The sequence below is a fragment of the Anticarsia gemmatalis genome, chromosome 4 (assembly GCF_050436995.1).
Source record: "Anticarsia gemmatalis isolate Benzon Research Colony breed Stoneville strain chromosome 4, ilAntGemm2 primary, whole genome shotgun sequence".
In the NCBI taxonomy this organism is placed as follows: Eukaryota; Metazoa; Arthropoda; class Insecta; order Lepidoptera; family Erebidae; genus Anticarsia; species Anticarsia gemmatalis.
In genome coordinates, this window is record NC_134748.1 from 2,388,666 (window position 1) to 2,401,206 (window position 12,541).

The 12,541-nt window shown below is 33.7% G+C and overlaps 1 protein-coding gene across 3 annotated transcripts in view; it reads left to right on the forward strand.

Moving 5' to 3' along the window:
• Positions 1-12,450, forward strand: part of LOC142972199 (major facilitator superfamily domain-containing protein 12-like) — a 30,063-nt gene extending 17,613 nt beyond the window's left edge. For 2 of the 3 annotated variants that reach the window (XM_076113080.1, XM_076113081.1), the window contains exons 2-9: positions 794-946; positions 2,090-2,297; positions 2,634-2,718; positions 3,054-3,245; positions 4,459-4,756; positions 6,158-6,308; positions 8,858-8,985; positions 9,703-12,450. In XM_076113080.1, the coding sequence (XP_075969195.1) occupies positions 829-946; positions 2,090-2,297; positions 2,634-2,718; positions 3,054-3,245; positions 4,459-4,756; positions 6,158-6,308; positions 8,858-8,985; positions 9,703-9,761 (1,239 nt within the window). In that variant the 5' untranslated portion in view covers positions 794-828 and the 3' untranslated portion in view covers positions 9,762-12,450. Of the gene's footprint in view, positions 1-409; positions 947-2,089; positions 2,298-2,633; positions 2,719-3,053; positions 3,246-4,458; positions 4,757-6,157; positions 6,309-8,857; positions 8,986-9,702 lie in introns of those variants that run through there. The other variant, XM_076113079.1, reaches the window with a different exon arrangement.
• The last annotated feature ends 91 nt before the right edge of the window (positions 12,451-12,541 follow it).

The following is a 12,541-nucleotide window of genomic DNA, read 5'->3' on the forward strand; positions in this document are numbered from 1 at the left end:
GATGTGACACACAAAGAATTATATTAGAATATAAACGGGGTACTAGTATTTTATATACTTGTATAAATTTGATTAGACAAATCGAGAAATTAAGTGCACATTTTTTGCTCAGATATTTTTTTTTAACTGACAAAAGTAAAGAGCTCGAAGTTTTTATCCCAGGCGACGACAATTCAAATTGGAAAGTAAAATAAGATTCGTATAATACATACTGATGAAATATTTACTACTAAAACTATTTTGATACACAATTTATAAACTATCACGTTTTTTTTTCTCAATTATTGAACTGAGTGTTATTATAAAACGGTATCCATAAACAGTTGTTATATAGTATTAGGTACTACATTGTGTCACACTTCCAAATACTTCCAATGCACAGCACATCCCTAGTGAATGACATGCCGATTTGACAGCGAGTCGGCGACGTACTCAAACTCCGAGAAATAAACAATAAAGTTTGGGGCAACAGTTAGATATTGAACAACAAATAAAATAGTACAAAAAAGCATTTATATGGCATCATCATCCAGTTGAATTTGCATTTTAATAAACTAGTCTCTCCACATTAAACTGTGAAAAAGTGGGTGTCTACTTAGCAGTTCCGTGTTTATAAAATTAATTTATAAGCATTTTAATGGTGAAAATTGGTGTAAATAAATCAAAATGGATAGTGAATTCGTGCATATATCTACGAGTCTTCGTTTGCAGCTTGGCTATGGTATTGGACATGTTTTAAACGATGTTTGCGCGAGTTTATGGTTCACGTATTTTCTCGTATTTTTTCACTTAGTGTTAGAATTTACCGCGTCACAGTCTGGAAACTTGATGCTGGTGGGACAAGTGGTGGACGCTATAGCGACTCCGTTCGTAGGATACCATTCAGACCATACAGACAATCCTTTAAGTGCTAAATATGGAAGGCGAAAGCTATGGCATTTATTTGGTAAGTCTTCAAACTTTTTAATAGCTTGTAGTAATTTTAAATTAATTTGAAAATAGTAACTGTATAAAATATTTGTATGACAACAATACTATGCTTATAAGAAGCATCTGTGTCATCAACAAATTTTAGTACTTTAATTTTTTGTAAATATCATTCACAGATACCTAATAAAAAATAAAAAAAATAGTCTTATGGGTTATAAAATATATTATATCTCATATCTCATTGGATTATAAAAATCTGTAGTCTCCTATAATTTAAAAACATTGTTATTACAATATAAGGAACAATAGACATTATCTAAGTAAATAATATAATATAGAAATGCATGTTGTTTTCCTTCCCCATTTGAAATTGACATCATTTCTAGTACAGACACTGTAGTACCATTTATATGTGATCAACTACTAACTACGGTTCGAATCCGAGGCAACACACCAATGACTTTTCGAAGCTATGTGTGTATTAGAAATAATTATCACTCTAACGGTGAAGGAAAGCATCATGAGGAAACCTTGCATGCCTAAAATTTGTTTAATACATTTATCGAGGGCATGCAAAGTCCCCAACCCGCACTTGGTCAGCGAGGTGGACTCAAGGCCTAACCCCTTCCTCATTACAGGAGGAGACCGTTGCCCAGCAGTGGGACATTAATGGGTTAATATTTATTTATTTTTTAACTACAAAGTTGCCTGAGAACTTTTGATAATGTTTGATGACTCACATTATAACAACTAATATAACAAAAATATATGTACAAATGATTAATCCATAATGTTTCCTTCCTTCACTTCTATTCAAATTCCCTTTTTGTTGGATGGATTTTTGTAGTGTTTTCTTTTAGTTATGCTGTCACATTGCTGAATAATTTATCTGACACACCCAGAAACAAACTGGCCCTTTATTTCTAAAACTTTAATAAAACGAGTATTTGAATACAACTAGAATTAAACATTAAAATATATACCTCTACAAATAAATTTAATTCAATATTGTGTCTCACTCTCCACTGGGCAAGGGTCTCCCATAATAAAGGAGAAGGTTACACCTTAAGTCCACCATACAGGCCAAGTGCAGGTTGGGGACTTTGCAAACCTTCAAGAACTTAAAAAATATATGATTAATATTTTTTTTATATTTCAGGTACTGTCTGTGTTCTATTATCATTCCCATTCATATTCTCCGAGTGCATTGAATGCTCTCTGGCCCACAAATGGGCGCAAATGTATTATTTCGCTGCATTTATCATTATATTCCAAATTGGATGGGCTGCTGTTCAAATATCGCATTTAAGTTTGATTCCGGAATTATCTGAGGATGATCATACAAGGACACATTTGACTGCTATTAGGTAAGAATGTTGTATATTCCATTCATGTTTAAAAATTTATCATTTAATCAACACCTATCTGTATCAGTTTTATATAACAATTTTGATCTTAAAATAACATGACATGATTAGTTGCACACCATTTTGAACAATTTATTACTATATGTTATTGTATATCTAGATTTTCAAGAAACTATAAGATGTTACATGCTCAGTAAAAGGCGATCCTTTTATTGAGCATGTAACATCTTATAATATATAATAGTTTCTTGAAAATATATCGATATTTGAGGGTGCTTTGTGCTTTGGTAGACCTGCCAAATGAAACTGTAATACCTAATATTATTTTTGTTCCAGATATGGATTCACAGTATTTTCAAACCTATTTGTGTATGTCATCACATGGATTATACTACAAATGACTGGTGAATGTGAAAAACATGTAAGTCAACATTTTTATAAAATTGCTGCTGCTAAATGCTCTTGATATCTTTTTATTGCTTTTTTTAAGACATGTACATTTCACTGAGCTCCTGTAAAAATTCTGACTAGAAAACTATTCTTCCAAAAAAAAACACTTAATATTTGAATTATGCAACAAATTCGTATAAAAAATGTATAAGTTGCTGAGACAACAACGCCACCCAAATGTTACGTGATCTAAACCTTTGTAACTACCTTTTTCCTACCTATAGCTTGCATATTGTACGCAATTGAAAATTGTTTCATCTTATTATAATTTAGTAACTATTTTCAAATATACGTTGTTTGTTACAGCAAGTAGGTCCATCAGACGCATGGAAGTTCCGGCACATAGTGTACATAGTGCTGGGAGTAGGGACCCTGACGTCCATCATCTTCCACGCAACAGTGTCTGAGAAGAACAACTATCAGCGGCAAGACCAACTGCTCAGTGATACCGGGAGCGGCACGCACTTGGAGTTCTTGAAGAGACCGCTTATGTACCAGGTAATCTAAATATAGTAAATATATGTAGGTAACCCAAAGATGACTGACTCACATACCCCCGGTTTCTGAGTACATGTAACGGTAGTTTATCAATCCACCCTGTACTTGATTTAAATAATCATACAATGGCGTAGATAAACAAATTAAGATTTGTTATGCTTAATTGACGTGTCAAATATTTTGTAGTTTTTAACTCATTAGGTACTGTCCTACTGCTGGGCAAGGGTCTCCTCCCAAACGAGGTAAGGGTTAGGCCTTGAGTCCATCACGCTGGTCAAGTGCCGGTTTGCTTTGCATGTCCTCAATAAATGCATTTAACAAATGTTTAGGCATGCAAGGTTTCATCATGATGTTTTCCTTCACCGTAGGAACAACCGATAATTATTTCTAATACTCATAACTTCGAAAAGTCACTGTGTTGCCTCGGGTTTCGAACCGTCAACCATTTGCGTGATAGGTGCTAACTTATACCACTCGGATATCATAATGAAGTTAACTTTATTTTGAGTATATGTATAGCAGTGATAGCCGAGTGGTTTAAGTTGGCATCTACCACGCTAGTGGTCGGTTCGAACCCGAGGCAACCCACCAATGACTTTTCGAAGTTATGTGTGTATTATAATAAAAGGGTCGAGAGACAAATGACCCATATAATTTAGTTTAATTCATTATATTTCACTTCCTCGTCGAATAAGGTCAAACAAGTTCGCAATGACATAATATGATACAGCATTTCATTTGTTCCCTTATCATTAGCAACAAGTACTATAAATTACGTATTATTATTCAATATTGATAACAACGCATTCGGTATTGTTATCACGTAAAATTAGGACGAAAAATCATATTTTAGTGTTTAGTTTGGAACTTATTTGGTCCATATTTCGTAACTTATATTATAAGTCACGTAATAATAATGTGATAGATCTTTTTACCCTCACTTCTTTCTGTGCTAACGAGCTCGATAGCATTTCAAGTTACTATATACCTCGGCGCAGCGGTTAAGGTGGTCGTCACGCCACTACCATTGCGTCGGGAAGACGTGGGTTCGATTCCCTCTCGGTATAAATTATATCACTATTTGTGCGATCCACAAATAGTAGTTCGAATCTGGTTGTGCTTTGTGTCCGTTGTTTGTATGTTTGTAAAAGTCCCCGCGACACAAGAGCAATTCTTAGCGCGAAAACTGTCTTAAAAAGATTTTTTTTTTCAGGTAGCCGGCGTGTACATGTGCACAAGACTAGTAGTAAACATCTCCCAAGTGCTAATACCCTTATACCTTCACCGAACCCTGGGGTTAGCAGCGAGATCCTTAGCCGTGGTGCCTCTATCCATGCATCTAGGCAGTCTAGCGGCTGCCGGGGTCCAAAGACTGGCTCCCAGGTCATGTTCGAGGAAAACCAACTATTTTACCGGTGCGGCGTGCGCCCTGGCCGGTTTCGTGTGGATATTCTTAGGATCTGATGATGATTATAAAGTGTATTTTATATATGTGGTTGCTGTTTTAATAGGTGAGTGGTTTTTTTGTATTGTTTTTATTGCTTTAGGGCCCCAGTTAGTGATTTAGGGGCTTTCGTGACCAGGAAATTCGGAATTTTTAAAGAATTCTGCGCTTTGGTAGTTGTTCAAATTTTATGATGTGGGGGCTCTCATGCTTGAATAGGATTATCACAATAACCTGTAAAAACTTTAGCGAAAAAAGCTTGAGTCTGGTACAGCTAGCGACTATCTTGAGACTTGTGGAAAATACCTATAAATAATAAATTATAAAATACCTACTTTCGATTTTGACAAATTTTTTGAAATGTAGAAAATCTTCAAGGTCACTTTTATGTAACAAGGCTCCCTTATTACCTGAATATTCGCTACACATAGATCTACTACACAAAGACAAGTCTATACGTAAATGTAACCGTCCAAATACACAAATATGTGTTAAGGAAGTGTCTTATGCTTCAATATTCAATGACTCACGCAAGAATTCAATAAGTTTCCTCAAAACAATATGTTTTTGTTTAACTTCTAAGTAAGTAATACACTTGTATAATAACTTTCTTTGTAAAACTTTGTTATACAATACCCATTAGTCACTGAGCTCAATAAATTAATCCTTTGTTATAATCCAGTCATGTTAGAACTATTTAATTTAATGTAACTAGTTCATTCATAATACTATGTAAATAGGCACACGACTCATAGACTAATCAAATAGATCTATTATAATTGATATAGATATGTTTTTTCTACAGTAATTGACCGTCAAAAGAAATTTACTTTGTAGCGATAAATCTCCCAAACTGCAAGAGCAATAGGATCCGCTTTACTTTTTCCTCTGTACACTATTTAAATACAGTGCAGTACGATTTTCTTAATACTGGACAATGGGATTCTCGGAATAAGCTTAGGTTTTGAGTCCACCATGCTAAAAATGATGTAATAAGGGGCGGACCTATGGCCTTAAAGCGGACATATTACCAAACTATTGTGCCATTTATATAAATGAAAATGAATCACGGAAATGTAAGTACGCGCATAACTTTTGAACAACTCAATTAAATTGGTTAATTCTTTAAACGGTATTAACTGTCGGGACAAGGCCTGTATAGGATTTTACCCTTTGTAAGGTAGTGCCTTACTTTACAACTGCGTTGCCACTATCTTACAAAAGGTTAAAATTCCCTCGGGAGTGGAATCAAGGGGATAAAATCGTACTATACCCGGACGAAGTCGGGCCAATATGCTAGTATTCTAATATAAATTAAAAGATACCAGTAGAATTTTGTCCCAACCGAGAACCGAAACCCAGGCATCGTAATCAGCAGTCGAAAACACTAACGACTGCGTAACAGGCGGGCATATGCCAATAACAGGTTTAATAAACCCTATTATAAAATTATTTGTAATTATTCCAGGGTTCGGTGGAGCAATAATGTTAGTAACAAGTCTAGCACTGACAGCTGACCTGGTCGGCGAGAGGACTGAAGCTTCAGCCTTCGTGTACGGGCTCATGAGTTTCACTGACAAGCTGGCGTGCGGCGTCGCCATCGTCATCATTCAGATGTAGTGAGTATTGTACTTCGATAGTATCGAACTAGTGTCAAATATTTCGATGGGAGTTTGACGTTTAGACGATAGGTAAATACTAGTAAATAGTCCTATTAAGGCGCATTAGGTAAATTAAATTCCCATTTCATTTGGTGAGTATTCGAACTAGTGTCAAATATTTTCATAGGAGATTGAAGTCTGGACGATACGTAATTAGTTCTTTTGATGACATTAGAGTATTTTTCACGTTTGGCGCAGTGGTTAAAGAGGTCTCGCCGTAATAAACGTAGCGCTGAGTGTAGTGGGTTCGAATTCCATCCGGAACAAATGTTTGTGTGAAGAGCACGGGTGTCTATTCTGATCATGGTTGTTAATTTATCTATTTAAGTAAGTATTTAAAAGTATATTTATCAGTTATTTGGTTACCATAGAACAAGCTCTTCTTAGTTTTAAATCATATGACCGTGTGTGAGTTGTCCAATGATATTTATTTATTTAATTTTGTTTTTATTTTCCAATCACAATAATAAATAATTACAGTTATGATAATAACAAATTAGCTGTGATTTACGCAGTTTAACCCGCGATTGTAATAATTATATTTTAATATACCTACTTTTGATACTTGCAGCTTTATTCTTATAATATAAATTATCACGTTAGTCATACTACGCCTTTGCGGCTAAGGATTATGCCTCTGAATCTATCTAAATGTAATGAACTAGAGAAAACGAAATATCTGGACTGACACTGTTAAAAAGTAGGTAGTAGTACAGAAAAAAACGAAAACAAAACGCCTATATTAAATTGCCGAATTTCCCAATCACGTGTTCAGGACAATTCACAGAAACTCTTGCTTTGTGTATGCTGTAGGTATATTATAAACAAATTGCACTGACGTTATTGATTGATATGCAGTGAATCATAGGTATTTTATCTCAGACTGAGAGACAAAGGTCAGTTTAGTAGTTGATGCAGCTATGACGTAAAAGGAGGAAGGATAAATAATAAATATTTTACAAGCACTTTGTCACAATTACTCTTAAATCATTGCGTTTTTTTTACTGTCAAAGATATTTAATATATTTATTATTATCGGAAATACATGTTTGTATCATTAAATGAACATTTTTGACTATTAGATTGGTTATTGTATGAAATAGTAATTAGACTAATTGCTTATAGTTTACGAAAACGCTTTTATAAATTAAGAAAACTTTTCTTAAACTAAGCCTGTACCTACATTATGTACTTTATCAATGAATGGTCTTTGTTTAGCACACGGGTTCCCATCATTTTCTAATTCCGGGACCACTTATTATTTTACTATATTATTCTTGTTAGCAGGGATCACTATGTGAGTATATTAAAAATTAAGTGTAATATTAACGTCCTGAGAATTCATAATCATTCGCGGACCATTTTTTGACTTCCACGAACCACCGGTGGTCCGCGGACCACTGGTTGGGAACCACTGGTTTAGCACGTAAGTCAGAGTTCTCATATTTTAAAGTAGTTATTAAATTTACCATCCCGTTTATAAACGAAAAATCGAGTAGTTAGAGTATGAAAGAAATTAAAATATTAAATGATTTTAAATGTTTATTTATCTCATTTTATTATTATCATCAAACAATCAATACTCCAAATCCATCACGTTTCACGGATAGCTTGCAATCTAACGATAACGGTGTTTTACATTTAATTATGTTATATCAATACTAATTGTACTCTTATGGAGGTCATTGTGTTATTGATAACGTTATCAGATGCACGTGACGCGTCCTTAGATATTAGTTTGGGTTGAATGACTTTAGATGAGGTTAGTTTTAAATTGATTATATATTTATGACTAGCTGACCCGCGCAACTTCGCTTGCGTCACATAAGAGAGAATCAAGATTTTCCCCGTTTTTGTAACATTTTCTACTGGTACTCTGCTCCTATTGGTTGTGGCGTGATGATATATAGCCTATAACCTTCCTCAATAAATGGGCTATCTAGCACTGAACTCAAATCGGACCAGTAGTTTCTGAGATTAGCGCGTTCAAACAAACAAACAAACAAACTCTTCAGCTTTATAATATTAGTATTAGTATATTAGTATAGATTAGATAATAATGAAGAGTGCCCGTACAAATACGGTAGTTAAAGTTAATGTTTAGTATTCCTCTTTCATCCTAATCTGTATTTGTAAACAATAGAGTCTTCTTACCATAGTCGTCACCCCCCGACAAATATATTCAGTTCGATGTTGAAACATAATTAACCATTTTTGTTTTCTCGCTCCTGAACTTTTTTTTTTACTGTGCTTTAATTTTGATATGGTAGGAACTACTGCACTAGTGGTAATGGCTTAATTAATCCTCTAGCTCAAGATATTGTCATTGAGTATTTCACACTAGGATAGTAGTTACTATACTGATAGTTTTTATTTTTCTGATTTATTTATATAAATAACTCTCAAAAGAGCTTGACATCTCATAAGTGCAATGACTGAGCATAAAGACAAACCGCCATCATGTCAAGTTATAGATCATCAATTAATAAATAACCTCTTATTTCCAGTGCGGACGGCGCAGACGTCGGCTACTACAGACTGGCGTTAGTGTGGGTGTGTGGTGCGGCGGCTGTCCTAGGACTAGTGCTCACGTTACTACTGCCCAGGTTTAGAACACACGAGCTCATTGTCAATGGTTAGTATATTATGTGCATCTAAATATATAACTCAAAGGTGACTGACTGACATACACCCGGTTTCTAATCACATTTATCGGTAGTTTATCTATTCAATAGCGGTTTTTTTATATGAGTTAGAACGCTATTGAATAGATTAACTACCGTTGAATGTACCTCAGAAACCGGGGGATAGTGATCTATCAACGCATAGCCCAAACTACTGGACGGATCGGGCTGAAATTTGCCATGTATTTAGATGATATGACGTAGGCATCCGCTAAGAAAGTATTTTAATCAATTCTACCCCCAAAGGGAACAAAATAGGGGATGAAAGTTTGTATAAAAATTCTATCCAAAGTCACAAACTACGCGAATGATGTCGCGGGCGAAAGCTAGTTATTTATATAAGTCTAACCTATTACTGTCTCAATGCTGGGCAAGAGTTCCTCTCAAAATGAGACAGATCCTTAGTCTAAACACGCTGAACAATTACAGTTGGGGATTGAGCTCAATTTATTGGAGACCTTCAAAATCTTTTAGATAATCAAGGTTGTATTACTTGGTTTTCAATCACTGCTGGAACAAGGAATAATTATTTGTAACACATGAGTCATGGGTATGTTGTTTCGGGTTCGAACCATCGACCACTTGCATGGGAGAATACGATAATAGCTATCACTGCTTTTTATCTACTTCACTATTATATAATTATTTACAATATGTTACCTTTCCAGATGACACCTCAATCAACAACTCAGATGATCAAGTAACGGCGACGGTAGAAAATATATGAACATAACTAATTACTAGCTAAATTATTCATTGTGATATAACTACAATAATTGAAACTGTACTCGAGTGTATCTACTAAACAATTGTTTCAACTAGATCTTATATTGGTAACTAGAGAGAATTGATAAAAATAATTAAAAGTATACTCAACATATTAATAATAACTAAAAAGAAAGAAATTTGTTAAGTAATTTAATGAAATCTACACGCAAAAGTTGCCATATTCCAGCGATTCTTATAGAAATTGATCATATTGGTTATGAAACTTACAGCGACTTTGCTGCGTAGACTCCATTACTGATTTACTTATAAAACAAATAATTATAAAATGATACAGTCTTTGCATGTTTTTGCAATGTAAAGAATATTATTTTTACCTATTATGATATTAATTTAATCATTTATGAGATATTCTCTATTAACACTCAGATTTTAAAATATTTACTACATTATATTTTCATATACATTTCATGTTATAAACTTTACATACGTACAAAGTTACCTCACATAAACTTTGACTAACTTAACTTAGAATCTTGTATTAATGTGTATATTACTTAAATCATAATAAGTACCTATGAAATATTTGAACAGATCTCAATTGTAAATAATTTGCACAAATCGACAAGGTATTATTCACATTCCATTGTTTTTGAGTTTGTTTAACTTTTAATGTATCGTAATTATTGTCGAATAAGACACCTGAAAACTTTCAGGAGAGACTTAACCTCATAACTGTGTGTGTAACCTACTTCAAAGGTCTGATATCGGCGACCTGCGTCGGCGGGTCGACTTTAAAGTAAAAAGTGGCTTGTTGCAAAACTTGTTAAAAAGTGAAAAGTATTGGTTTTTTCAAAGGAATCATGTCAGCGACTTTTAGACTGCCATTGGAGCAAAGCAAACATCAAGTTCCTAATAGTCGACTGCTTTAGCGTGTAGACTATCCCTCTTATTCATAAACATACTAAAAACCTATTTTAGTTAAACAACTACTATAATATGTTTTCTCTTTTTCATTTCTCTAAGGAGTAAAAGAAACAAAACTCTTTATAAGCCTTTCATAATATATTTTTATGAATGAGATGGTTAGTACCTCAATATTTGTGATTCATTTGATAGTTTGTATTGTAGTCTCTTTAAAAGTTTAGTGTGTCTTTTTCAACAATCTCAAACTTAATACATTCTTACTATTTATAGTACTATTGCTGTGTTATTATATTAGGTGCTATAGTGATAGTAGGTTGAATATTATAATATTTTATAAAGTTTATGCTTATGTAAATGGCAGGTTTTGTCCAATTTATAATGTATGAAACATGTGCTTTATTTAAGGCAGTTAATAATATATTGGTTTTCTAGTATTATTATATTTATATTAACTTAGCGATGATTAAAAACTCTTTAACTACTTCATAAAATTTGCATTTAGTGGAAATTGTGATAATAGTCACCGTAAATCTGAGTTAAAAGTATGCCTTTAGGAGTCTACAAAGTGACTCGCCTACGTATGATTTGATGTCAACGGCTTATTATTTCAGGAATCATATCGGCGACTTGTAGACTACTGTTGAGAGAATGTCGCCGACCTCAGGTAATGTGTCGCCGGGTGGTGTTCGGGCGACTCCATTAGTTACTCATTGACGTTTTGAATTTTGAAGACGGCACTTTATTATATCATAACAGAAATATCAAACTTTGACGAAACAGTTATTGTATTTTATAAATAATATAATTTATTGTAAATCATACAGTAAACTTGGGTAACTTTGAATCATATTTTGGGTAACATTAAACGTGGGAATTCGAACTAGTTTCGATTATTTTTTCATATGAAACCAACAGAATTGATAAAAGTTTGCAAATCTAAAATGAATCTTTATCAATTGTGTTGGTTTCATATGAAAAAATAATCGAAACTAGTTCAAATTCCCACGTTCAATGTTACCCAAATGATTCAAAGTTACCCAAGTTGACTGTATCATAGTTTTAGCTATTTTTAAAAGTGTTGATTGGAAGTTTAGACATATGTATATTGTAAATACATTAAAGAATATTTATTAGCAAAATGAGCCTTGTAACTATATTGTTTTATTTCTGTGCATATCATATAAGTAGTGTAATAAAAAAAACATTCCATTATGCTAATCATGATCTACGCGCTGGCTTCTTTACGCAGTTTTAGAAGACGAATAGAATATTTTACTCCATCTACTATGAGCAGATATTTAGATTCAATATTTATTTAGGAACCTATAAGACCAGTCTCAGCTAGCCTACTTGTCTACAAATTACTTTAACGGATTACAAAATCCTAGTTTCTACTCAAGCATTGATTGTGGGTCGACCCTGCATCTGCGACTGCGTGTATGCAACATCCCTTACAAAGCGTGTGTTACACCCTTTACTAGGAACACCACAGCTAATTGAAACATTCCTAATTTGTCCAATGGTTCGTGTGAGACGATTTTTACTGCCACCGCCGCCGCCGCTATCTAGAACGCTCATATTTCCATGACTGTGTTATGTTAAGAGTTTTAACATATCTGATGTTTTTGTATTAGAGTATTTTTGTGATTATGTGATATATATGTACTGTAGGTACTTAATACATAGGCCAGTGTTATCTATACAGGATTTGGATCGAAAGATTAATCTTGAATAAAATATTAAATACCTAACAGCTATTTTGTTGGTTATTTTTTATGAACCTAATATGTTTCTGACTGAAATAGATTTTATGATGGTGACATGGTGTAAAATGTTAAATGATCAAAAACCTTT